At 43.9% G+C, this 26593-nt stretch overlaps 2 protein-coding genes across 2 annotated transcripts in view; both read left to right on the forward strand.

Moving 5' to 3' along the window:
* The first annotated feature begins 1684 nt into the window (after positions 1 to 1684).
* Positions 1685 to 2359, forward strand: LOC139407729 (protein ripply2-like). Its single transcript, XM_071151584.1, has 3 exons — positions 1685 to 1816; positions 1967 to 2040; positions 2203 to 2359. Exons 1-3 carry the CDS (start codon positions 1685 to 1687, stop codon positions 2357 to 2359), a joined length of 363 nt encoding a protein of 120 aa, XP_071007685.1.
* Positions 2360 to 9784: 7425 nt separating this feature from the next.
* Positions 9785 to 26593, forward strand: part of LOC139408003 (uncharacterized) — a 91186-nt gene continuing 74377 nt past the window's right edge. The window contains 1 exon segment of the mRNA XM_071151847.1: positions 9785 to 9887. Within this exon segment, the coding sequence (XP_071007948.1) occupies positions 9785 to 9887 (103 nt within the window).

Below are 26593 nucleotides of genomic sequence, written 5' to 3' on the forward strand. Positions count from 1 at the left end.
GTCCATGGCCCCATCCTGCCTGGTGCCCCATCCTGCCTGGTGTCCCTGTTGGGGAATGGTGGCAATGGTGTAATGGTGTGGGGAATGTTTTCATGTCACACGTTGGGTCCCTTGATACCAATTGAGCCACACCTTGTAGAATCCACGCCCTGAATGATTCAGACTGTTCTGGAGGGCAAAGGGGGGTCCTAATAATTTGGTCACTGAGTGTATGTCCGTGAAAGGTCCTGTTATTCACAAGTATGCCTGAAAATTCTAACAGGTATCCCTTAGAATTAGCAAATAACAAATATTATTGTTGTTTTACAATTGAATGTTAAACAGGTTAGCCAACAACATGTAACTATGGCTTGCACAACCATATTATTCCTATTTGCAACAATATGCCTAGTAGGTTGTGTATTTGTGACTGTTTGGTTGATATGTTGTAGCCTACTGGTGGAACCAATCGGTACTGAGATGTTTTCAAAGCATGTGGGCTATTTCACACCTAGTGGGGTTAATTTGCATTTAGGACTACTGTAAATAGGGCTCCCGAGTGATGCAGCAGTCTAAGGCACTGCATCTCAGTGCTAGATGCGTCACTACAGACCCTAGTTCGATTCCAGGCTGTATCACAACTGGCCGTGATTGGGAGTCCCATACAGCGGCGCACAATTGGCCCATGCTCGTCCGGGGTAGGCCGTCTTTGTAAATAATAATTTGTTTCTTAACGGACTTAGTTAAATAAAATGAATTAATTAAATCATCAACTGTTTGGGAGCACAGAAGCTGCAGTGAGGAGGTTCTTAACTTTGCATAACCTCCCCTGTAAGTGAATGGTAAAATAAAATATAAAAAAATCTAAAAACTAACCTAATGTGTGCCGGGATCCATAAGCTCCCTTTCTTGACCAGTTCGAGCTCCTGAGTGATGCAGCGGTATAAGGCACTGCATCTCAGTGCTAGATGCATCACTACAGACCCTGGTTCAATTCCAGGCTGTATCACAACCGGACATGATTGGGAGTCCCACAGGGCAGCACACAATTAGCCCAGCGTCCTCCGGGTTAGGGTTTGGCAGGGGGAGGCCATCATTGTAAATTTGTTCTTAATTAAACTGACTTGCCTAGTTAAATAAAGGTTAAATAAATACAAAATAAAAGTTTGATATCGGCACGAGTTATTTCACACTTGAAAAGAAAATGGTTCAAAGTAAGGAAAGCTGTTAGGAAGATTAAGTAAATGAGTAAATTCACTGTCAATTTCAGTCTATATATGCTTAGATAATTCAATTATGTTAATCACTTGGCTCTTTCGTTTTTAATACGTTTTTGTAAACGATTAGGCCCTATAGCATATAATACAAAAAAATAAACAATCCCTCCTCACAGCCTTACACAAAGCCCATATTGACTTGGATAACATTCTTTCTAATTCTGAAAGGTTTATAGTCTCCCACAACAAACGTTGAACCTATTCTCAAACAAGGCCACTCTGGGCGCGAGTGTGACCATATGGTGCAGGTTTGCCAAAGTGTGACTTGACACCTCACCACCATGGCGCATGGACACTTTGGATAGTGTCGAAGCGCAATTTGGCAGGAGCTCCCTGGCCGGATATATAGGGGCGTCTGACTCAACTCTGGCATCACTCTCAATCGCAAATTCTCAGATGACTTAATCAGGAAACTATCATCAGAAATAATGGAAAATATCATCGGTCATTGTGGATTAACTGGCGGAGTTACCGGAATAAACTTTGTTCAACAGCCAGCTAATTTGTGGAGACCTTGGGTTGGCAAAGCGGACAGAGAACGCAGGGTAACGGAAAACACGGTTAGTGCAGACTTCATTCAAAACTAAATTATTAGTGTCGATTGTTTGTAGAGGATTTCATTTAGATGTATCATAGGTTTAGTTAGGCTATGGTGGAATAAATAGTATAGGCTTATGCTAACATGCGTGTTTTTCTTTCCCTCCTCACAGCCTTACACAAAGCCCATTGGAGGATTTTCAGACACCAAATACTGCAAGAGTCCACAGATCACACACCCAGTAAAGTAAGTGAAATTACCTCACTAATATCACGTTGAAAATATGCGTCTCTGTTTGTGCTTAATGGTGAATGAGATGCCCTCGCTCTATATACCCTATATCAACTATATCCTAGCCTACTTTGTATTTTCAATTCAAACACCTAATCTGATACTCTTGTGTTCTAGGTTGTTTTGGCCCAAATCGAGATGCTTCGATTATCTGTACCAGGACGCAGAGATGCTTTTGCGCACCTATCCAGTGCAAGCAACCATCTGCCTCTATGAAGACTCGAGCAGTAATGATGACGAGGAGAGCGTTAGTGACAATGACGAGGAAGAGTAGAGCGTGAGAGAGCTGAATTTAAAAATACCTCTCTCCCCAATGTAAAAAGCTGAATGTATATTTTTTTTATATGAAATGCTAAACTAATATATTTCGTATAATTATTTTGTGTAAATATCTGTAAATATGCCATATTAATAACGAATGTTAGCAGTAGGCCTACTTTTTAAAATTTATATTTCATATAAGCCTATCTTTATTTAATTTTGTATCCAATGGAGGAAGTTGTAATAAACCATTTACAAACTAAAACATGAGCTCCGTGAATATTATGTTGGTTCTTATATGCATAGTCACTTTAACTATACATTCATGTACACACTACCTCAATTAGCCCGACCAACCAGTGCTCCCGCACATTGGCTAACCAGGCTATCTGCATTGTGTCCCGGCACCCACCACCCCCTCTTTCACGCTACTGCTACTCTCTGTTCATCATATATGCATAGTCACTTTAACCATATCTACATGTACATAAATGTACATACTACCTCAATCAGCCTGACTAACCGGTGTCTGTATATAGCCTCGCTACTTGTATAGCCTCGCTACTGTACATAGCCTGTCTATTTACTGTTGTTTTATTTCTTTACTTACCTATTGTTCACTTAACACCTTCTTTGGTTAGAGCCTGTAAGTAAGAATTTCACTGTACTACACCTGTTGTATTCGGCGCAGGTGACAAATACATTGATTTGATTTCATAATTTTTTTATTTTGGGGGCTATTGCTTTTGATTCCATTTATTTAACTGACTTTCTAATTCATCACAACAGTACTCTGAATCGAATTGTGTTCTAGCTTACTTAAACAAAACTGTATGTCCCATAACACCAAGAATGTAAAATTCCTCATATGAGACAAGGACGTGGCATGTGTATCACTTACCCTCTTGGCCAAGAAAGGTCAGATGACCAACACTTGCGACAGTGTCAGTCGGTGTGAGCTCCGCTGTGAACACTTCCTATCATAAAACCACACAGTGCATACATAAACACACCCTGTGGGGCCAGTGACCTTGCAAAGGCCTTATCGAGTTAACAATGCCAAATGTGTGCATGTCAAATGTCTGAATCCATTCCACATTAAAAGTTGGCCTATATAGGCCGAATCTAGTTGACAGTCAATGCTTTTCCCAAAGTAAAAAGACAATAATATTTGTGCCTGTTAATCGCAAGCAATAGTCCTGTTAGATTTTCCATATTATTACACGCCTATACTGTATAACAGAACATTTCATGGATATTACTTCCGAGAGTTCACATGCGTATCTTAACGCAGCTGCCAAATATATATATATATTATTCTTTTATTTTTTATTAGAGTAAGCCTCAACCTTTTTAAACATTTTCCCATTGATAAGTGTGAGGTTCACTGGAGTTAAAAAAGCTGACCCTATCTGAATGTTAGGGTGTTGCTCAAGCAAGCATGAGGAATGCAGGCTACACCTTCAGCGCTTGGAGTTTTCAGCACTGCACGTGCTATGACTTCAACACCAACATAGCACAACACATAAATCAAATGTATTTATAAAGCAGATGTCACAGTGCTATACAGAAACCCAGCTTAAAACCCCAAACAGCAAGCAATGCACATGTAGAAGCACGGTGGCTAGGAAAAACTCCCTATAAAGGCAGGAACCTAAAAAGAAACCTAAAGAGGAACCAGGCTCTGAGGGGTGGCCAGTCCTCTTCTGGCTGTGTCGGGTGGAGATTATAAGAGTACATGGGCACTAAGGCCAGATTGTTCTTCAAGATGTTCAAAACGTTCATAGATGACCAGCAGGGTCAAATAATAATAACAGTGGTTGTAGAGGGTGCAACAGGTCAGTACCTCAGGAGTAAATGACTGTTGGCTTTTCATGGCCGAGCATTCAGAGGTTACAGGGTTACATCAGGGTTACATACAGTGGGGCAAAAAAGTATTTAGTCAGCCACCAATTGTGCAAGTTCCCCCACTTAAAAAGATGAGAGAGGCCTGTAATTTTCAACTATGACAGACAAAATGAGAAAAAAAATCCAGAAAATCACATTGTAGGATTTTTAATGAATTTATTTGCAAATTATGGTGGAAAATAAGTATTTGGTCACCTACAAACAAGCAAGATTTCTGGCTCTCACAGACCTGTAACTTCTTCTTTAAGAGGCTCCTCTGTCCTCCACTCGTTAACTGTATTATGGCACCTGTTTGAACTTGTTATCAGTATAAAATACATATATGGTAAAGAATATGCAGGTTGAGGGTTTAGAGTAGAGGTCGACCGATTATGAATTTTCAACGCCGATACCGATTATTGGAGGACCAAAAAAAGCAGATGCCGTTTTTTAAAATATAAACAAAAAAGGAAACATTCCGTTTTCAGCACCCTGTCTTATTTATTTGTTATTTTACCTTTATTTAACCAGGTAGGCTAGTTGAGAACAAGTTCTCATTTACAACTGCAACCTGGCCAAGGTAAAGTATAGCAGTGTGAACAGACAACAACACAGAGTTACACATGGAGTGAACAATAAACAAGTCAATAACACAGTAGAAGAAGAAAAAAAATAGTCTATACACATTGTGTGCAAAAGGCATGAGGAGGTAGGCGAATAATTACAATTTAGCAGATTAACACTGGAGTATTAAATGATCAAATGGTCATGTGCAGGTAGAGATACTGGTGTGCAAAAGAGCAGAAAAGTAAATAAATAAAAACAGTATGGCGATGAGGTAGGTAAATTGGGTGGGCTATTTACCGATGGACTATGTACAGCTGCAGCGATCGGTTAGCTGCTCAGATAGCAGATGTTTAAAGTTGGTGAGGGAAATAAAAGTCTCCAACTTCAACGATTTTTGCAATTCGTTCCAGTCACAGGCAGCAGAGAACAGGAAGGAAAGGCGGCCAAATGAGGTGTTGGCTTCAGGGATGATCAGTGAGATACACCTGCTAGAGCGCGTGCTACAGGTGGGTGTTGCCATCGTGACCAGTGAACTGAGATAAGGCGGAGCTTTACCTAGCATGGACTTGTAGATGACCTGGAGCCAGTGGGTCTGGCGACGAATATGTAGCGAGGGCCAGCCGACTAGAGCATACAGGTCGCAGTGGTGGGTGGTATAAGGTGCTTTAGTAACAAAATGGGTGGCACTGTGATTACTCCGCAAACTGGATGCAGTTTGAGTATTGGAAGTGATTTTGTAGATTACATCGCCGAAGTCGTGGATCGGTAGGATAGTCAGTTTTACTATGGTAAGTTTGGCGGCGTGAGTGAAGGAGGCTTTGTTGCGAAATAAAAAGCAGACTCTAGATTTGATTTTAGATTGGAGATGTTTGATATGAGTCTGGAAGGAGAGTTTACAGTCTAGCCAGACACCTAGTTACTTATAGATGTCCACATATTCTAGGTCGGAACTATCCAGGGTGGTGATGCTAGTCGGGCGTGCGGGTGCAGGCAGCGAACTGTTGAAAAGCATGCATTTGGTTTTACTAGCGTTTAAGAGCAGTTGGAGGCCACGGAAGGAGTGTTGTATGTCATTGAAGCTTGTTTGGAGGTTAGATATCACAGTGTCCAAGGAAGGGCCAGAGTATACAGAATGGTGTCATCTGCGTAGAGGTGGATCAGGGAATCGCCCGCAGCAAGAGCAACATCATTGATATATACAGAGAAAAGAGTCAGCCCGAGAATTGAACCCTGTGGCACCCCCATAGAGACTGCCAGAGGACAGGACAACATGCCCTTCGATTTGACACACTGAACTCTGTCTGCAAAGTAGTTGGTGAACCAGGCAAGGCAGTCATTAGAAAAACCGAGGCTACTGAGTCAGCCGATAAGAATATGGTGATTGACAGAGTCGAAAGCCTTGGCCAGGTTGATGAAGACGGCTGCACAGTACCCTCTTTTATCGATGGCGGTTATGATATCGTTAATACCTTGAGTGTGGCTGAGTTGCACCTGTGACCAGCTCGGAAACCAGATTGCACAGCGGAGAAGGTACGGTGGGATTCGAGATGGTCAGTGATCTGTTTGTTGACTTGGCTTTCGAAGACCTTAGATAGGCAGGGCAGGATGGATATAGGTCTGTAACAGTTTGGGTCCAGGGTGTCTCCCCTTTTGAAGAGGGGAATGACCGCGGCAGCTTTCCAATCCTTGGGGATCTCAGACAATATGAAACAGAGGTTGAACAGGCTGGTAATAGGGGTTGCAACAATGGCGGCGGATAGTTTCAGAAATAGAGGGTCCAGATTGTCAAGCCCTGGTGATTTGTACGGGTCCAGGTTTTGCAGCTCTTTCAGAACATCTGCTATCTGGATTTGGGTAAGGGAGAAGCTGGGAAGGCTTGGGCGAGTAGCTGCGGGGGGGGGAGGGGGGGGGGGGCGGAGGCGGAGCTGTTGGCCGAGGTTAGAGTAGCCAGGAGGAAGGCGTGGCACGCCGTTGAGAAATGCTTGTTGAAGTTTTCGATTATCATGCTTTTATCGGTGGTGACCGTGTTACCTAGCCTCAGTGCAGTGGGCAGCTGGGAGGAGGTGCTCTTGTTCTCCATGGACGTTACAGTGTCCCAGAACTTTTTGGAGTTAGAGCTACAGGATGCACATTTCTGCTTGAAAAAGCTGGCCTTTGCTTTCCTGACTGACTGCGTGTATTGGTTCCTGACTTCCCTGAACAGTTGCATATCGCTTATCTAAGATGGTGAAGAAGTTACTTTTAAAGAATGACCAGGCATCCTCAACTGACTGGATGAGGTCAATATCCTTCCAGGATACCCGGGCCAGGTCGATTAGAAAGGCCTGCTTGCAGAAGTGTTTTAGGGAGCGTTTGACAGTGATGAGGGGTGGTCGTTTGACCGCGGACCCGTAGCGGATACAGGCAATGAGGCAATGATCGCTGAGATCCTGATTGAAGACAGCGGAGGTGTATTTGGAGGGCCAGGTGTTCAGGATAACGTCTATGAGGGTGCCCATGTTTACAGATTTAGGGTTGTACCTGGTGGGTTCCTTGATGATTTGTGTGAGATTGAGAGCATCTAGCTTAGATTGTAGGACTGCCGGGGTGTTAAGCATATCCCAGTTTCCGGTGGAGTGTTGGGCTCTAGCCGTGTATGAGTGGGGTTCGGGTGAACAGCTGAGTAGGCCGGGAGGTGGGCCTCAGGGATAGCTTCGGTACAGGGTGCCACGGTAAGTGCAAGCTGTGAGCTAGCTAGCTGCAAGATGTGAGCTAGCTAGCTGCAAGCTAACTGTGAAGATCAGAAGTAGGGGTCCAGGGATTACGGCAGGAATCGGGCATGGTTGTGGAGAGACAGTCAGATACTGGTAGACTAGCGAGTATTATCCAGGCTAAAAACAGGGCTGGTGTCTGTGCAGGAGGTAAAAGCCGCTAGCAGTGGCTAACAATGACTAAATAGCTTGTAGCTAATTAGCTGGTTAGCTTCTGGAGGTTCTTGAATGTGGGGTGAGGCAGGTTACCGGAAGGTATAATCGAATTAAAAAATCGAAAAGAGACTGAAAATAACATTGAAATATATACACAAAAATATACCAAAATTACGAAAAATACAAAAGTACAAGGGAGGACAAACAAAAACACGTCTTCACTGCTACGCCATCTTGGTTTAACAGCTTACAGACGGTAGGCAAGTAAGGTCACAGTTATGAAAACACTAAAGAGGCCTTTCTACTGACACCAAAAGAAAGATGCCCAGGGTCCCTGCTCATCTGCGTGAATGTGCCGTAGGCATGCTGCAAGGAGGCATGAGGACTGCAGATGTGGCCAGGGCAATAAATTGCAATGTTCGTGAGACGCCTGAGACAGAGCTACAGGGAGACAGGACGGACAGCTGATCGTCCTCGCAGTGGCAGACCACGTGTAACAACACCTGCACAGTATCAGTACATCTGAACATCACACCTGAGGGACAGGTACAGGATGGCAACAACAACTGCCTGAGTTACACCAGGAGCGCACAATCCCTCCATCAGTGCTCAGACTGTCCGCAATAGGCTGAGAGAGGCTGAACTGAGGGTTTGTAGGCCTGTTGTAAGGCACAAACCCACCGTCGCTGGACCAGACAGGACTGGCAAAATGTGCTCTTCACTGACGAGTCGGGAGCGGGAACAATTTGGAGGTGGAGGGTCTGTCATGGTCTGGGGCAGTGTGTCCCAGCATCATCAGACTGAACTTGTGAGTGACAAGGTGTGAGTTACATTAAGACATCCTCCTCCCTCATGTGGTACCCTTCCTCAATCTGACATGACCCTCCAGCATGACAATGCCACCAGCCATACTGCTTGTTCTGTGCGTGATTTCCTGCAAGACAGGAATGTCAGTGTTCTGCCATGGCCAGCGAAGACCCCGGATCTCAATCCCATTGAGCACATCTGGGACCTGTTGGATCGGAGGGTGAGGGCTAGGGCCATTCCCCCCAGAAATTTCTGGGAACTTGCATGTCCCTTGGTGGAAGTGTGGGGTAACATATCACAGCAAGAACTGGCAAATCTGGTGCAGTCCATGAGGAGGATATGCACTGCAGTACTTAATGCAGCTGGTGGCCACACCGGATGCTAACTGTTACTTTTGATTTTGACACCCCCTTTGTTCACAGACACATTATTCAATTTCTGTTGGTCACATGTTGTCACGCCCTGGTCTTAGTATTTTGTGTTTTCTTTCTTTATTTGGTCAGGCCAGGGTGTGACATGGGTTTTGTATGTGGTGTGTTTTGTCTTGGGGTTTTTGTTAGGTATTGGGTTTGTGGCTTAGTGGGGGTATCTAGCATAGTCTATGGCTGTCTGGAGTGGTTCTCAATCAGAGGCAGGTGTTTATCGTTGTCTCTGATTGGGAACCATATTTAGGCAGCCATATTCTTTGAATGTTTCGTGAGTGATTGTTCCTGTCTCTGTGTTTGTTTGCACCAGTTTAGGCTGTTTCGGTTTTCACATTATGTTTAATGTTTTTGTATTGATCGTGTTTCATCTTCATTAAAGATGTATCTAAATAACCACGCCGCATTTTGGTCCGACTCTCCTTCACCTAAAGAAAGGCGTGGTGAAAGACTGGAGCAGCGAAAAGAGGAATGGACGTGGGAGGACGTTTTGGACGGCAAGAATATGGACTATACTACTTGGGAGGAAATAGACAGGTGGGCGGTCGACCCAGTGAGAGTGCAGGAGCCCGCCTGGGATTCACTGGAGCAGTGCGAGGAAGGTTATAGGAGAATGGAGTTGGAGAAACGAACACGGCGGCGTGGAAGGAAGCCCGGGAGCCAGCCCCAAAAATGTCTTGGGGGGGGGGCTCACAGGGAGTATGGCTACGCCAGGTAGGAGACCTGCGCAAACTTCCTGGGTACATTCCAGCTCCGCGTATCGGCCGGGCTAGAGTGAGCATCGAGCCAAGTGCCATGAAGCCGGCTCTACGCATCTGGTCTCCAGTGCGTCTCCTTGGGCCGGCTTACATGGCACCAGCCTTGCGCTCGGTGTCTCCAGTTCGACTGCATAGCCCAGTGCGGGCTATTCCACCTCGCCGCACTGGCAGGGCGACCGGGAGCATTCAACCAGGTAAGGTTGGGCAGGCTCGGTGCTCAAGAGCTCCAGTGCGCCTGCATGGTCCGGTTTATCCAGTACCACCTCCACGCATCAGCCTTCCGGTGGCAGCTCCCCGCACCAGGCTTCCTGTGCGTGTTCTCGGCCCAGTACCACCAGTGCCAGCACCACGCATCAGGCCTACAGTGCGCCTCGCCTGTCCAGCGCTGCCAGAGCCTTCCTCCTCTCCAGCGCTGCCGGAGTCTCCCGCCTGTTTAGCGCTGCCAGAGCCTTCCGCCTCTACAGCTCTGCCGGAGTCTCCCGCCTGTCCAGAGCTGCCAGTCTGCAAGGAGCTGCCAGTCTGCAAGGAGCTGCCAGTCTGCAAGGAGCTGCCAGTCTGCAAGGAGCTGCCAGTCTGCAAGGAGCCGCCAGAGCCGCCAGTCTGCAAGGAGCCGCCAGAGCTGCCAGTCTGCAAGGAGCCGCCAGAGCTGCCAGTCTGCAAGGAGCCGCCAGAGCTGCCAGTCTGCAAAGAGCTGCCAGAGCTGCCAGTCTGCAAGGAGCCGCCAGAGCCGCCAGTCAGCATGGAGCAGCCAGTCAGCATGGAGCAGCCAGAGCAGCCAGTCAGCATTGAGCAGCCAGAGCAGCCAGTCAGCATGGAGCAGCCAGAGCAGCCAGTCAGCATGGAGCAGCCAGAGCTGCCAGTCAGCCAGGATCTTCCAGATCCGCCAGTCAGCCAGGATCCGCCATTCAGCCAGGATCCGCCATTCAGCCAGGATCCACCAGTCAGCCAGGATCTGCCAGAACTGCCAGTCAGCCAGGATCTCCCAGAACTGCCAGCCAGCCAGGATCTGCCAGAGCCAACTACCTGCCTGAGCTTCCTCTCAGTGCTGAGCTTCCTCTCAGTCCCGAGCTACCCCTCAGTCCCGAGCTACCTCAGTCCAGAGCTGCCCCTCAGTCCAGTGGGGCCCTTGGTGAGGACTACTAGGCCAAGGTTGGTGGCGAGGATCGCCTATCTAAGGACGCAAGGCAAAGGGACTAAGACTTTGTTGGAGTGGGGTCCACGTCCCGAGCCGGAGCCGCCACCGTGGACAGACGCCCACCCGGACCCTCCCCTATGGGTTTAGGTGTGTGGCCGGGAGTCCGCACCTTGAGAGGGGGGTGGGGGGGTTCTGTCACGCCCTGGTCTTAGTATTTTGTATTTTCTTTATTTATTTGGTCAGGCCAGGGTGTGACATGGGTTTTGTATGTGGTGTGTTTTGTCTTGGGGTTTTTGTTAGGTATTAGGTTTGTGGCTTAGTGGTAGTATCTAGCATAGTCTATGGCTGTCTGGAGTGGTTCTCAATCAGAGGCAGGTGTTTATTGTTGTCTCTGATTGGGAACCATATTTAGGCAGCTATATTCTTTGAATGTTTCGTGGGTGATTGTTCCTGTCTCTGTTTGTTTGCACCAGTTTAGGCTGTTTCGGTTTTCACGTTATGTTTATTGTTTTTGTATTGATCGTGTTACATCTTTAATGAAGATGAATCTAAATAACCACGCCGCATTTTGGTCCGACTCTCCTTCACCTAAAGAAAACTGTTACACATGTCTGTGGAATTTGTTCAGATTATGTCTCAGTTGTCGAATCTTGTTATGTTCATACAAATGTTAAGTTTGTTGAAAATAAACGCAGTTGACAGTGAGAGGGCGTTTCTTTTTTTGCTGAGTTAATATATTTGTAATAATGACAATTGCAACAATACTGAATGAACAATGAACCCTTATTTTAATTTAATATAATATACAAATAAAATCAATTTAGTCTCAAATAAATTATGAAACTTTCAATTTGGTTTAAATAATGCAAAAAAACAGTGTTGGAGAAGAAAATAAAAGTGCAATATGTGCCATATAAAAAACCTAACTCTTAAATTCCTTGCTGAGAACATGAGAACATATGAAAGCTGGTCTTCAATATTCCCAGTTAAGAAGTTAAGTTGTAGTCATAGGAATTATGACGCGTCAACTTTTTCTCTCTATACCATTTGTATTTCATAAACCTTTGACTATTGGATGTTCTTATAGGCACTTTAGTATTGCCAGCCTAATCTCGGGAGTTCATAGGCTTGAAATCATAAACAGCGCTGTGGTTCAAGCATTGCAAAGAGCTGCTGGCAACCGCAGTAAAGTGCTGCTTGAATGAACACTTACGAGCCTGCTGCTGCTTACCACCGCTCAGTCAGACCGCTCTATCAAATATGAGCCTTTGGTCATTAATATGGTAAAATCCGGAAACCATCCTTTCAAAAACAAAACGTTTATTCATTCAGTGAAATACGGAACCGTTCCATATATTTTATCAAACGGTTGGCAACCCTGAGTCTAAATATTGCTGTTACATTGAACCTTCAATATTATGTCATAATTATGTCAAATTCTGGCAAAATTAATTATGGTCTTTGTTAGGAAGAAATGGTCTTCACACAGTTCGCAACGAGCCTGGCAACCAAAACTGCTGCATATACTCTGACTCTGCTTGCACTGAACGCAAGAGAAGTGACATAATTTAGTTAATATTGCCTGCATTTCTTTTAACTAAATATGCAGGTTTACATTTTTGAAATTCTGTGTATTGATTTTAAGGAAGGCATTGATGTTCATGGTTAGGTATATTTGTGCAACAATTTAGTTTTTTTCGCGAATGTGCTTTTGTTAAATCATCACCCCTTTGGCAATGTTGAAGTAGGCTGTGATTCGACGATAAATTAACAGGCACCGCTTTGATTATATGCAACGCAGGACAAGCTAGTCTAGTAATATCATCAACCATGTGTAGTTTATTTCTGAAGATTGACTGATAGTTTTTTATAAGATAAGTATAATGTTAGCTAGCAACTTAGCTTGGCTCCTTGCAGCTACAAGGTCCTTTTGATGCTGCACTCGCGTAACAGGTGTTCAGCCTGCCACGCAGTCTCCTCTTGGATTGCTATGTAATCGGCCATAATCGGCGTCCAAAAAGGATTACCGATTGTTATGAAAACTTGAAATCGGCCCTAATTAATCGCCATTAATCGGTTGACCTCTAGTTTAGAGGCCTTTTTAAAAAAATAGGAGGATCGAGCAGCAGTGAGGGCTCTTAGATATTGCGTGTTACTGTCCAATCTAGTCGGAAGACTTCCAGTTTGGTGGAGCTTCATTTCCCTTCCAATTTTCTCGAAGATTGCTTCAGGGCTCTAGTATTTTCTGTATACCAGGGAGCAAATTTCTTGTGACAAATGTTTTTTGTTTTTAGGTTTGAGACTGCATCTAGGGTATTACGCAAAGTTAAATTTAGATCCTTAGTTTGGTGGTTTTGATTTTTGATCTCTGACATTCTTGGCTAGGTAGAGGGAGTCTGGAAGGGAATCTAGGAATCTTTGGGTTGTCTGAGAATTTATAACACGGCTTTTGATGATCCTTGGTTGGGGTCTGAGCATATTATTTGTTGCGATTGCAAACGTAATAAGATCGTGGTCTGATAGTCCAGGATTATGAGCAAAATCATTTAGATCCACAATATTTATTCCATGGGACAAAACTAGGTCCAGGGTATGACTGTGGCAATGAGTAGGTCCGGAGACGTTGGACAAAACGTTGATGATGGCTCCGAATGCTTTTTGGAGTGGATCTGTGGACTTCTCCATGTGAATATTAAAGTCACCAAAATGGGAATATTATCTGCCATGACTACAAAGTCCGATAGGAATTCAAGGAACTCAGTGAGGAACGATGTATAAGGCACAGAAGGCCTGTAAACAGTAGCTATAAAAAGTGATTGAGTAGGCTGCATAGATTTCATGACTAGAAGCTCTTGGTGTATATTGACATTTGGTATTGTAAATGTTAGCAACACCTCCGCATTTGCGGGATGTGCTGGTGATATGGTCACTAGTGTAACCATTTAGCACAGCAAATTCAGTCAGTCCAGTGACATCAAGATTATGATCAGTGATTAGTTCGTTGATTATGACTGTCTTGGAAGTGAGCTGCCTGACAGCTGTCCTGCAACCTAACATATTATGGAGCTAGAGGAGTTAGAGCCCGGTCTATGTTGATAGATAGATAAGAGCAGCCCTCCAGCTAGGATGGAGTCTGTCACTCCCCAGCAGGCCAGGCTTGGTCCTGTTTGTGGGTGAGTCCCAGAAAGAGGGACAATTAGCTACAAATTCGATGATTGGAGAGGGGCAGAAAACAGTTTTCAACCAGCGATTGAGTTGTGAGACTCTGCTGTAGAGCTCATCACTGACCCTAAGTGGGAGGGGGCTAGAGACAATTACTCGATGCAGACACATCTTTCTAGCTAATTTTCACGCTGTAGCTATGTTGTGCTTGGTGACCTCTGACTGTTTCATCCTAACATCGTTGGTGTTAACGTCGATAACAATATCCCTATACTCTCTACACTCGCCAGTTTTAGCCTTAGCCAGCACCATCTTCAGATTAGCCTTTACGTTGGTAGCCCTGCCCCCTGGTAAACAGTGTATGATCGCTGGGTGATTATTTCTAAGTCTAATATTGGTGGTAATGGAGTCGGCAATGACTAGGGTTTTCAATTTGTCAGAGCTAATGGTGGGAGACTTCGGAGTCTCAGACCCGGTAATGGGTGGAGGAGAGACCAGAGAAGGCTCGGCCTCTGACTCCGACTTGTTGCTTAATGTGGAGAACCGGTTGAAAGTTTCTGTCGGCTGAGTGAGCGACACCGGTTGAGCACCGTGACAGCATTTCTTTCCAGAACCCTTGAGAAAGTTGTCAGGCTGCAGGGACTGTGCAGGGGGATTTATACTACTAACTGTACATACTTGTGGCACAGATGCTTTTGCATCCTTTCCAACACTTGAATTGCCCCTTGCCTAACGACTGCATCTGAAGCTGTGCTTGAAACACGCCAATCCTCACCATAAGGCGATAGTTCTCCTGTCTCAGCCTCCAGTATTTATGCTGCAATAGTTTATGTGTCGGGTGGCCAGGGCCATTCTGGTATATCTGGAGTATTTCTCATGTCTTATCCGGTGTCCTGTGTGAATTTAAGTATGCTTCCTCTAATTCTCTCTCTCTCTAACTCTCAGAGGACCTGAGCCCTAGGACCTGTTGTTGTTTTGGACTCTTTCTCTGTATGATTGGCTATGAAAAGTAAACTGACATTTACTCTTGAGGTGCTGATCTGTTGCACCCTCTACAATCACTGTGATTATTATTATCTGACCCTGTTTGTCATCTATGAACGTTTGAACATCTTGGCCATGTCCTGTTATAATTTCCACCCGGCACAGCCAGAAGAGGACTGGCCACCCCTCAGAGCTTGGTTCCTCTCTAGGTTTCTTCCTAGGTTCCGGCCTTTCTAGGGAGTTTTTCCTGGCTACCGTGCTTCTACATCTGCATTGCTTGCCGTTTGGAGTTTTAGGCTGGGTTTCTGTACAGTACTTTGTGACATCAGCTGATGTAAAAAGGGCTTTATAAATACATTTGATTTGATTCTCCTGTATATTATGGGTACAGCGACTGCAATTGGATGGTATAGTGTTTATGTTACTACTTAGCTTTTTCGACTGTTGGAGGTCCTGTAGAACCATGTCCAGATAAAGCATCCGGGGTGTAAAAGTTGAATGAAAAAAGCTGAGCGAGGAAAAAATTAAGATGTTGGTAAATGTATTAAAAGTTAAAAACCAAAAAGTTTGGCAGATAGCCAAGTAGCAACACAGCAACACAGAGATAAGTCCGGAAGTTGAGGGCGGAGCTAGCTGGCCACAGAAGAGAAAATGTGGGACCAGCGCCGTTGCTATCTACCAGCGCTGCTGCTAACTGTGAGCTTCTGACCTTCTGACCTGATTCATGTAGGTGTATTGTAGGCATAAACACATAATGATTGAAAAAGATTAATAGACCCTGTGCTGCTCACAGCTTGTGATGTGTATCTTGAGTCAGACAGCAACAACAAAACGTATATCTGTGAAAGTGTATCAATAAGAACGCAAGTGTTGTATTGTAAGGTACGGTATTATCACTGACCATAAGATATAACTTACAATGTTTTTCCATAAAGCTACTGTACCCTAGTAAATATGATTTAAATTAATGACAATAAATATTGTCAAAACAAGTGCAAAAGCAGATTGAACAAATAGTAAACTGGATGGAAAACAAACAAATTTACAGTTGGAAGTCGGAAGTTTAAATATACTTGGGTTGGAGTCATTAAAACTTGTTTTTCAACCACTCCACAAATGTCTTGTTAATTAACAAACTATAGTTTTGGCAAGTCAGTGACAACATTTACTATCCGACTTGCCACAAGTCATTATTCCAACAATTTCACATATTTCACTTATAATTCACTGTATCACAATTCCAGTGGGTCAGAAGTTTACATACACTAAGTTGACTGTGCCTTTAAACAGCTTGGAAAACTCAGCGCCTCTTCAAACTCAGCGCCTCTTTGCTTGCCATCATGGGAAAATCAAAATATGCATTTAAATATCTACAGCTGAAGTCGGAAGATTACATACACTTAAGTTGGAGTCATTAAAACTTGTTTTTCAACCACTCCACAAATTTCTTGTTAACAAACTACAGTTTTGGCAAGTCGGTTAGGACATCTACTTTGTGCATGACACAAGTAATTTTTCCAACAATTGTTTACAGACAGATTATGTCACTTATAATTCACTGTATCACAATTCCAGTGAGTCAGACGTTTACATACACTAAGTTGACTGTGCCTTTAAACAGCTCGGGAAATTCCAGAAAATGATATAATGGCTTTAGAAGCTTTGAATATGCTAATTGGCATCATTTGAGTCAATTGGACGTGTACCTGTGGATGTATTTCAAGGCCTGCCAAAAGAAATCAGCCAGAACCTCAGAAAAAATGGTAGACCTCCACAAGTCTAGTTCATTCTTGGGAGCAATTTACAAACTCCTGAAGGTACCACGTTCATCTGTACAAACAACAACGTCAAGGTATTGGAGTGGCCATCACAAAGCCCTGACCTCAATCCCATAGAACATTTGTGGGCAGAACTGAAAACGTGTGTGCGAGCAAGGAGGCCTACAAACCTGACTCCGTTAAACCAGCTCTGTCAGGAGGAATGGGCCAAAATTCACCCAACTTGTGGGAAGCTTGTGGAAGGCAACCCGAAACGTTTGACCCAAGTTAAACAATTTAAAAGCAAAGCTACCAAATACTAATTGAGTGTATGTATACTTTTGACCCACTGGGAATGTGATGAAAGATGCATTTGGCTGCAATGCATTTGGCTAAGGTGTATGTACACTTCTGACTTCAACTGTATCTGTGCTTGAGGACTAGGCCTATTGATGTCCTGTTCAGCTTGAGAGGGAGAGCTTGAAGATGAGGCGGACCTGAGGTAAGCTTGCTATTGCTATAACTGACTTTAATAAAAAACTGTTTCATTGCCCACAAAGAATCTATTCATTAGAGTTCTTGACCTCACAATAGGGCATATTCAAGTTATTTACATACATTACTATGAAGCTGCAGCCAGGATATGGAAAGTAGGCTAATTCGAGAAGACCCAATTCATTTAACCTTTTTATTTGATTTTAGGCTACTAACAACAGGATTTTTGTTGGAGCCTATTTTTCTAGTCCAATAAATAAGAGGTGGGCCTACCTGTTTGACATATGAAATTATGGTCTACAATCCATAGATTTTGTCAGCCAATTCCTTCAGTCACCATGCACTCCTTAAATAAATCAGTGAAGAGCTTGGTGTGTGAAGTTTAAAACAAGACTCAAATTGAGGGGGTATGTGAGGGTCTGTGGCTATTGTTAAAGAAAATGGCTAAAAGCAGAATGTAAAAGCCTACCCCTTGTTACCTTAAGATTTAGAAAACAATTAAATGGACCTGATAACATATCTATAGGGATCTATAAGAATGCTTTATGCTAGAAAAAAGTTGTAAAATGCCAGGGAAAGACGTGACTCTGATGCATATGGGATATCTTTGGTTTGTCTCTTTATCTAGGCAAGCTTCAATGCCATACAACTCTTCTTCCGTGGCCTCCAATTGCTCTTAAATACAAGTAAAACTAAATGCATGCTCTTCAACCGATCTCTACCTGCACCTACCCGTCTGTCCAACATCACTACTCTGGACGGCTCTGTTTTAGAATACGTGGACAACTACAAATACTTAGGTGTTTGGTTAGACTGTAAACTCCCCTTCCAGACCCATATCAAACATCTCCAATCCAAAGTTAAATATAAAATTGGCTTCCTATTTCGCAACAAAGCATCCTTCACTCATGCTGCCAAACATACCCTTGTAAAACTGACCATCCTACCAATCCTCGACTTTGGCGATGTCATTTACAAAATAGCCTCCAATACCCTACTCAACAAATTGGATGCAGTCTATCACAGTGCAATCCGTTTTGTCACCAAAGCCCCATATACTACCCACCATTGCGACCTGTACGCTCTCGTTGGCTGGCCCTCGCTTCATACTCGTCGCCAAACCCACTGGCTCCATGTCATCTACAAGACCCTGCTAGGTAAAGTCCCCCCTTATCTCAGCTCGCTGGTCACCATAGCATCTCCCACCTGTAGCACACGCTCCAGCAGGTATATCTCTCTAGTCACCCCCAAAACCAATTCTTTCTTTGGCCGCCTCTCCTTCCAGATCTCTGCTGCCAATGACTGGAACGAACTACAAAAATCTCTGAAACTGGAAACACTTATCTCCCTCACTAGCTTTAAGCACCAACTGTCAGAGCAGCTCACAGATTACTGCACCTGTACATAGCCCACCTATAATTTAGCCCAAACAAGTACCTCTTTCCCTACTGTATTTTAATTAATACATTTATTTTGCTCCTTTGCACCCCATAATTTTTATTTCTACTTTGCACATTCTTCCATTGCAAATCTACCATTCCAGTGTTTTACTTGCTATATTGTATTTACTTTGCCACCATGGCCTTTTTTTGCCTTTACCTCCCTTCTCACCTCATTTGCTCACATCGTATATAGACTTATTTATACTGTATTATTGACTGTATGTTTGTTTTACTCCATGTGTAACTGTGTCGTTGTATCTGTCGAACTGCTTTGCTTTATCTTGGCCAGGTCGCAATTGTAAACGAGAACTTGTTCTCAACTTGCCTACCTGGTTAAATAAAGGTGAAATAAATAAAAATAAAAAAATAAAAATCTCTTTGGTTTGTCTCCATGACAACATTTTATAGTCATGGAGACAAAACAAATATTTTTTTGGGGGGAAGCGAGGTATGATTTTGTGCCTATTAATTGATGTTTGACATTTCAACAGGCTATTAAACATCGTACTAACTCTAAATCAGATTAAGATCAAATCGTACTACACCGGCTCCGAAGCTCGTCGGATGTGGCAGGGGTTGCAAACCATTACAGACTACAAAGGGAAGCACAGCTGAGAGCTGCCCAGTGACACGAGCCTACCAGATGAGCTTAACTACTTCTATGGTTGCTTTGAAGCAAAAAACACTGAAATATGCATATGAGCACCAACTGTTCCGGACGACTGTGTGATCACGCTCTCCGCAGCCGATGTGAGTAAGATGTTTAAACAGGTCAACATTCACAAGGCCGCAGGGCCAGACGGATTACCAGGATGTGTACTGCGAGCATTCGCTGGCTAACTAGCATGTCTTCACTGACATTTTCAACCTTTCCCTGTCTGAGTCTGTAATACCAACATGTTTTAAGCAGACCATCATAGTGCCTGTACCCAAGAACACAAAGGTAACCTGCCTAAATGACTAACGATCCGTAGCACTCACGTCTGTAGCCATGAAATGCTTTGAAAGGCTGGACATGGCTCACATCAACACCAGTATCCCAGAAACCCTAGACCCACTCCAATTCCATTACCGCACCAAAAGATCCACAGATGATGCAATCTTTATTGCACTCCACACTGTCCTTTCCCACCTGGACAAAAGGAACACCTATGTGAGAATGCTATTCATTGACTACAGCTCAGCGTTCAACACCACAGTGCCCTCAAAGCTCATCACTAAGATAAAGACACTGGGCCTAAAAACCCCCCTTTGCAAATGGATCTTAGACTTCATGATGGACCGACCCAGGTGGTAAGGGAAGGTAACAACACATCCGCCACACTGAATCTTCAACACGTGGGCCTGTCAGGGGTGCGTGCTCAGTCCCTCCTGTACTCCCTGTTCACTCATGACTGCACGGCCAGGCACGACTCAACACCATCATTAAGTTTGCTGATGACACAACAGTGGTAGGCCTGATCACCGACAACGATGAGTCAGCCTATAGGGAGGAGGTCAGAGACCTGACCGTGTGGTGCCAAGGACAACAATCTCTCCCTCAACGTGATCAAAACAAAGGAGATGATTGTGGACTACAGGAAAAGGAGGAACGAGCACGCCCCCATTCTCATCGACGTGACTGTAGTGGAGCAGGTTGAGAGCTTCAAGTTCCTTGGAGTTCACATCACCAACAAACTAACATGGTCCAAGCACACCAAGACAGTCGTGAAGAGGGCATGACAAATTCTAGTCCCACTCAGTAGACTGAAAAAATGTGGTATGGGTCCTCAGATCAAACCCAAAAATGCTGATGATCCAGATACTCAACTAGTCTAAAGAAGGCCAGTTTTATTGCTTCTTTAATCAGACAACAGTTTCAGCTGTGCTAACATAATTGCAAAATGGTTTTCTAATGGTCAATTAGTCTTTTAAAATTATAATCTTGGATTAGCTAACACAACGTGTCATCGGAACACAGGAGTGATGGTTGCTGATAATGGGCCTCTGTACGCCTATGTAGATATTCCATAGAAAATCTGCCGTTTCCAGCTACAATAGTCATTTACAGCATTAACAATGTCTACACTTTATTTATGATCAATTTGATGTTATTTAATTGACAGAAAATAGCTTTCCTTTCAAAAACAAGGACATGGGCCTCCCAGGTGGCGCAATGGTTAAGGGCGCTGTACTGCAGCGACTCTGGGTTCGCGCCCAGGCTCTGTCGCAACCGGGAGGTCCGTGGGGCGACGCACAATTGTCCCAGCGTCGTCCGGGTTAAGGAGGGCTTAGCCGGTAGGGATATCCTTGTCTCATCGCGCACCAGCGACTCCTGTGGCGGGCCGGGCGCAGTGCACACTAACCAAGGTTGCCATGTGCACGGTGTTTCCTCCAACACATTGGTGTGGCTGGCTTCCGGGTTGGATGCGCGCTGTGTTAAGAAGCAGTGCGGCTTGGTTGGGTTGTGTATCGGAGGACGCATGAATTTCAACCTTCGTCTCTCCCGAGCCCGTATGGGAGTTGTAGCGATGAGACAAGATAGTAGCTACTAAACAATTGGATACAACGAAATTGGGGAGAAAAAGAGGTACATTTAAAAAATATATATATATATATATATATATAAATAATTTCTAAGGGACCCCAAACTTTTGAACGGAAGTGTGTATTATATTACTTTTTATACAAACGTACACATTTCATTCAAATGCCATGCTTTATCTTGGCCAGGTCTCAGTTGCAAATGAGAACTTGTTCTCAACTAGCCTACCGTGTTAAATAAAGGTGAAAAAAATAAAAATAATAATTAACAAGCAATGTCAATTCACAAATATCAATTAATGTCTCTTTTCAAATGTTCAATCATGAACATATCGAAAGAAAACCCTCCCACTCAATGTGTCAGTTTTTGGTCCATTAAACATCACCTCTGAATATTCAATCTTTCTGGAGGCCTGCTGGCCTATTCAAGGTCTGAGGCACTGTATCTGACTCTTCTGTCCCACTCCCAGTACCTTCTGTCACATCCCCACTTGTTCTCATTGATTTTTTTTGGTGTGTCCAGTGACACTATGCCAGTGTCCTGAGTATCCTCAAACGTCTCCTGTGTTCTCAAAAGGCTTTGTCTATTGCGCCGATACACAGCCCCATCTTGTCCTGACTGTATATGACCGAGGGGTAGCCTTTTTATCCCGTGAATCCGGACCCTGAATTCGAACTACATCCTGGGCTGCCAACAATAACAACACTCTAGCAGCTTTGTCATAGAAGAGTTTGTGTCTTGACTTCAGCTGATGGGCAGTCATTCAGGCAGAAACTAGGCAACCTGGAACGCAACTTGCGTCCCATTAAGATTTCTGCAGGTGACACATTCCAAGGGCGATGCTCTGTAAGACAATACAGCCAAGAATGGACCAGTCCCACTGTGTGCTGCCTTTTAAAAGAGTCTCTTCACGATTTGCACAGCTTTTTCAGCCTTTCCGTTACTTTTAGGATATAGCAGACTAGAGGATAAATGTCTAAACTCGTAATGCTCTGCAAACATCTTAAACTCACTGCAAGCAAACTGAGGTGCATTATCAGAAACCACCACTAGGCTATCCCATGACGAGCAAAACATTATTTCAAATGTAAAATGGCAGTCTTTGCTGTAGTGCTGGACAAGAGTGCAATTTCAGGGTAATTTGACAAGTAGCCGATAGTCAACAAATAGTCCTTACCATTGCAGTGAAACAAGTTGACTCCAACCTTCTCCCAGGCTGAGTTGGGTACCTCTCCCATAACCATGGGCTCCTTGGGCTGTCTATATGAAATTTGACAGGTGTCACAATTTCCCACCATTTGCTCAATGTCAGAATTTATATTTGGCCAGTGAAGGGACTCTGTCCATCCTCTTACATTTCTCAGCTCCAAGATGGCCTTCATGTACTCCCTGTAGCATCTTCTGAAGCATTGAAGTAGGTATCACCATTCTGTTGTTTTCAACAGCACACTGTTGACCATTGACAGCTCTGCGCTTAGTGGGAAGTGCTGCTTACAAGAGCCTTTTTGCCAGCCATTTTCCAGACTCTGCATCACCTTGCAAAGAATGGGATATTTTGTGGTCTCTTCAGCTATTCTCCTTAGTTGCAGCTCAGATACAGGAAGTGACTCCATGACCATATCCACGTGCAAGGCAACCTCCTCCATAGACTCCTGACTCAGGCTGATTTTGGCCACCACTGGTGGAGCCCTTGAGAGGGCATCTGCTACCACTAAAGTTGACTCATGCACATAGGTTAGAACAAGATCATTGCGTTGCAACCTCATCATCATCCTTTGAAGATGAGGAGGCATGTCATTCAGATTTTTTTTGAGAGATTGGAATAAGGGGTTTAGGGTGTGTTTCTAGAATCATCTTTGGTAAGCCATAAATGTAACAGTGAAACTTCTCACAACCAACGACCTATCCTAGGCACTCCTTTTCTATTTGAGCATAACTCTTCTCAGCATCAGTCAAAGAATGGGTTCATACGCCACAGGCTTCCACACACCTTGATGCTCCTGAAGCAGCACTGCTCCAATGCCATCTTTGGAGGCCTCCATGGACACCTTAGTAGGCCTGTCAGGTTCGAGAAAAGTTAGCACTGGCTCTTCAGCCAAAATGTTCTTTACATTGTTCCACTCTCATGTTCTCTGTTCCACAATAACTATGTATTGTCCTGGAGGAGTGTCCTTAAGTTCACTGTTTTAGCTGACAGATTTGGTACAAACTTCCCCAAATAATTCACCAATACCCAAAACACGCTGAATTGCTTTTCCTATCTGTGGGATTATCTCCCTCACCTCTTTGACCTTGGCATGATCAGGCTGCACACCCTCCGAGGATACCCTATCCCCAAGAAACATGATATCCTTCACACAGAACTTACATTTAGCCCGATTTAGCTTCAAACCATGCTTCTGAACCCTCTGCAGAGTCTTTTCCAACCACTCCTGGTGTTCCTGAATAGTGGACCCCCAGACCACAAAATCATCCACAATCATCATCTAACCCTTCAATGACACTTTCCTTGGCCTTGTGAAAGAGCTCAATGGCAGAACTTATGCCAAAAGGTGACCTCTTAAAGGAATATCTTCCACAGGGGTTATTGACTGTACAAAACTTGGTGATGGCTGCATCCAACCTCATCTGCCAGAATCCATTTGAAGCATCCAACTTGGAGAAATAAAATGCGCCAGCCATTTCACACACCATCTCCTCCATCTTAGGATTCTGAAAATGCTCTCTTTTGATATTTATTAAGGTCCTTGGGGTCCATACAGACTCTCAGATCTCCATTCCTTTTCCGAACACAGACCATGGAATTGACCCAGTCTAGTCTGTTGGCTCCTCTGTTTTCACGGGCACATTGAGTTTCACCATTCTTCCTCAACTCCTTCTTTAGATCCTTCCGTAGTGGCACCGGAACTCGGCGTGGTGCATGAATTACTAGAGTGAATGAGAGGCAACGCTCCGAAACCTGTGAACACATCCAAATAGTGTTGAGCAATCTTCTTACCATTTTGAACACTGTGCAGCCAGTCAAGTCATTAATGATGTACACTCGCTTAGCCAGTCCCAACGACTCACATGCTGTATCCCCCAAAAGAGAACCATGCTCCTCTGGTACAATCACAAACATTAAGTGTGTGGCTTCTTGTTTTTCTCTTTACAGTCAGCCGAAACAAACCTTTAGTCTCAATTGCTTGGCCATTGTACGCTTTGAGAGCCACAGCCTTTTGCATGATGACTGGTTTGTGCTTTATCTCATATTGATTAGGTTGGCTTTAGCTCCTGTATCCAGCTTTAAGGTCAAAATTGTACCATTGACCACCAGTGGTCACTAACTACAGTATGGACCTGTGATGGTTATTGCCTGTCCTCCATGCAATCCACAGTGACCACAAACAAATCACTTTGTTCACTCTCCTCCAATTCAATAGTGTGAACATTTTGTCTCCCATACTTGTCCTTTGCAAAACACATTCTTCCAAAATGATGTTATCCCTTGCACTTGTAGCAACATTTCCTAAAGGCAGGACACTTCCTGGTCTGGTGCCTGGTGCCACATCTGTTATAATCATATTGCTTGTGAAGCCTTTGATCAAAGTCATTTTTCAAAATCCACTGCTGCGCTTTCCACCTCCATAGCAGTACTTGCTGGTGTGGAGCTAAAGATTTTAATATGCAATTGTGCCAGCTCATTCGCCTGACATATTTTTACTGCAGTGTCCAAATGTAACTCACATTCCCGCAGCAATTTTTTCTCTAACTCTGGAGTCATTTATACCAAACACAATCTGATCTTGAAGCATAGATGAGGTTAGGTCTACAAAATTACACGTCTGTGCTTTTAATTTCAAATCAGTAAGGAAGACGTCAAACTTTTCACCTTGCTGTTGTATATGACAGCGAAACACATAACATTCATATGTCTCGTTGTTCTTAGGTGAACAATCTGCATCAAACTGATCCAGTACCTCCGCAAACTTGTCTTTATCCTCCTCATTAGCAAACGTGACGGTATTGATTATATTGATCGTCTGTGGTCCCGCTAAAGTAAGAAAGAGAGCAACTTTACATTCATAAGGCTCCTTTGTAACGCCAATGGCAGACATATACAACAAAAAACACTTTTGAAATGTTTTCTAATTCTCGTCCATATTGCCATCCAGACTCAAATCCTCTGGTGGCTTGAGTTACATTCCATTGCACTTCCATAAACTCCAACATTCACGGAAAAAAAACACAATTTCCACTTCTGTAACCATGTACTACTTTGTTAGTTACAGGGAGCAAGGACAACCAGCACCATCGATCATAGTTAACGAGTTTTAATGTTATTCCGCCATTGCCACACATATACCACAGGTGTCATAAAAGAGTGTCGTAAACCATTAATACAGTAGAGACAACAATACATCACGCAAAGCAGACGTACATGTCAGTAAGAGTGTCCATGATTCAGTCTTTGAATGCAGAGATTGAGATAAAACTATCCAGTTTGAGTGTGTTTTGCAGCTCGTTCCAGTGTCCAGCTGCAGAAAACTGAAAAGAGGAGAGACCCAGGGATGTTTGTGCTTTGGGGACCTTTAACAGAATGTGTGTTGTATGTGGAGGATAAGGGCTGCTGTAGGTATCTCAGACAGTGGGGAGTGAGGCCTAAGAGGGTCTTATAAATACACATCAACATCAAGAGGATGTTGCCTCGGGTATACAGAGATCACCAGTTTACAGAGGAGTATACAGTATATACTGAATAAATATATAAATGCAACAATTTTCAAATATAATATAGTTACAGTTCATATAAGGAAATCAGTCAATTTAAATAAATGTATTAGGCTCTAAACTATGCATTTCATATGACTGGGAATACAGATTTGCACCTGTTGGTCACAGATCCCTTATAAACAAAGGTAGGGGCGTGGAACAAAAAAACAGTCAGTATCTGGTGTGACCACCATTTGCCTCATGTCACGACTTCCTCCGAAGTCGGTCCCTCTCCTTGTTCGGGCGACGTCTTCTAGCCATCGCCAATCCACCTTTCATTTCCCATTTGTTTTGTCTCGTCTTCCCACACACCTGGTTTCAATTCCATCAATTACATATTGTGTATTTCGCCCTTTGTTCCCCCCCATGTCCTTGTCCGGTATTGTTTATTGTAGTGTTTGTGCACGTTATGTCTGGTGTGCGTCGGGTTTTGTACCCATTTATTGATTGTTCTGGTTTCCGGTGGGTTTTTTATTATTAAACTGCGCTGTTGGGAACAGAGTTTTTTTCTCTCCTGCGTCTGATTTCTCTGCTGCCAGTACGCATCCCTTACACCTCATGCAGCACGTGTCGTACACATCAAACCAGAGCATCCCAAACATGCTCAATGGGTGAAATATCTGGTGGGTATGCAGACCATGGAAGAACT

This window comes from Oncorhynchus clarkii, chromosome 4 (assembly GCF_045791955.1).
Source record: "Oncorhynchus clarkii lewisi isolate Uvic-CL-2024 chromosome 4, UVic_Ocla_1.0, whole genome shotgun sequence".
NCBI lineage: Eukaryota > Metazoa > Chordata > Actinopteri > Salmoniformes > Salmonidae > Oncorhynchus > Oncorhynchus clarkii.